This window comes from Lupinus angustifolius, chromosome LG19 (assembly GCF_001865875.1).
Source record: "Lupinus angustifolius cultivar Tanjil chromosome LG19, LupAngTanjil_v1.0, whole genome shotgun sequence".
NCBI classification, from domain to species: Eukaryota; Viridiplantae; Streptophyta; class Magnoliopsida; order Fabales; family Fabaceae; genus Lupinus; species Lupinus angustifolius.
Window position 1 is genome coordinate 14,824,753 of NC_032027.1, and position 2,044 is coordinate 14,826,796.

The 2,044-nt window shown below is 40.1% G+C and overlaps 1 protein-coding gene across 1 annotated transcript; it reads right to left on the reverse strand.

Moving 5' to 3' along the window:
- On the reverse strand, positions 234-1,232 carry LOC109334016 (uncharacterized protein K02A2.6-like). Its single transcript, XM_019569588.1, has one exon. The coding sequence runs from the start codon at positions 1,230-1,232 to the stop codon at positions 234-236; it is 999 nt and encodes a 332-aa protein (XP_019425133.1).

Here is a 2,044-nt window from a genome sequence, read left to right on the forward strand (position 1 = left end):
TGAGAAAAAATGCATTTTTTTATTTTATATATTTGCCTTAATTTCTGCTTAGGCTACCCTTTGCGGTTTTCCACCTAACATGCTTTTTATTCTTATCCTAATTTTTGCTTAGGCCTCCCTTTTGGGTTTTCAACCTAACAGACTCTCTTTTTCTTTTTTTCTTATTTTTTAGGCATAAAATCTCTTTACGAAATTTGTGTTTACATGTCTAGATAAAACATTTCCATCCTGTCTTATAAGATCAGAGCACCTCCTGAGAAAACATTCTTGACAATATCAGGACCTTCATAGTTTGGAGCCCATTTTTCGCAAGCATCTTCATGATTTGGGAGGATCTTTTTTAGCACCAAGTCTCCCGCTTCGAACTCTCTAGGACTGACCTTCTTGTCGAAAGCTCTTGCCACCCTTCCCTGGTATAACTGGCCATGATAAATGACCGCCAATCTTTTCTCTTCGATCATGTTCAACTGCTCATACCTAGCCTTGACCCATTCAGACTCTTCTAGTTCTGCTTCCATCAGGACCCTCAGCGAAGGAATTTCTACTTCAATTGGAGAGACAACTTTCATCCCATACACTAGTGAGAACGGGGTTGCCCCAGTACTTGATAGAATGTTGGTGCGATATGCATGCAAAGCATAGGGTAACTTTTCATGCAAATCTTTGTAGTTCTCCATCATCTTTACAACCATCTTTTTGATGTTCTTATTGGCCAATTCAACTACGCCATTCATCTTTGGCCAATACGAGGTCGAATTATGATGTTTGATCTTAAATTTGTTGCACAATCCCTCCACTTCGCCACCATTGAGATTGGTGCCATTATCTGTGACTCTCCTTTCAGACATCTCATATCTGCAAATGATCTCTCTTTGGAGGAACCTAACAAATACCTTGCGAGTGATACTATTGTATGATACAACTTCTACCCACTTGATGAAGTAGTCGATTGCCACAAGAATGAAGCGATGACCATTGGAAGCCTTGGGATTTATAGGTCCATTCACATCAATTCCCCACATTGAGAAAGACCATTGGGCGACCATACTCTGTAATAGGAAAGGGGATGCGTTGATTCTATCCGTGTACACCTGACATTTTTGGCACTTCCTAACGTATCCTACACAGTCTGCCTCCATAGTGGTCCAATAGTTGCCACTTCTCATAACTTTTCTCGCCATCATGTGGCCATTTGCATGAGTTCCGCAGATCCCCTCGTGTATTTCAGTCATGATCAATTAAATTTCTCTTGTATCAACGCATCTGAGTAGTGTACCATCATGACTCGTTTTTTAAAACACTTCACCATTCAGGAAGAACGTCCTCGCCAGACGGTGAATTGTCTTTTTGTTCACATCACTCACACCCTCAGAATTCTCTATATGTTGGATATACCTTTTTATATCGTAATACCAAGGTTCGCCATTAGCCTCTAAGTTAGCACAATAATAAGAAGGTTCATCTTGAGCAGTCACTTGAATTAGGCGAACACTAGCGTGTACTTCCAGTTTAGTCATTACAGCCAAAGTTGCTAGAGCATCCGCAAATTGGTTCTTGTCTCGAGTCACATGGGAAAAGCAAATTTCTTCAAATTTCTTGGCTAACGAAGATAAGTATTTCTAATATGGAATGAGCTTTGTATCCTTAGTTTGCCACTCGCCATTGACTTGATAAATGATAAGTGCAGAGTCTCTGTACACCCTCAACTTCTTTACTTCAGCTCATATGCAAAGAGAATTCCATTGATGCATGCTTCATATTCGGCTATATTGTTAGTGGATTCGAAGTCTAGCTTGATTGCCACTAGGTACTGCTTACCGATCAGCAAGATGATTACTTCTCCAACACCGCTCCCATGCATATTAACTGCTCCATCAAAGTACATCTCCCAAACATCTTCCTCTAATTCATCTATCCCATATACTCTACCATCATGGAACTCATTCAATATCTCGTCTTCCCTGTCTATAGGGCTTTCTGCTAATTGATTTGCGATTGCTCCACCTTTAACAGATTTCTGAGTAACATATTTAATATCAAACTC

What these genes read in the sequence shown, in the direction of transcription:
- LOC109334016 (XM_019569588.1), bottom strand. Translation starts at nt 1,232, where the DNA reads ATGACTGAAATACACGAGGGGATCTGCGGAACTCATGCAAATGGCCAC.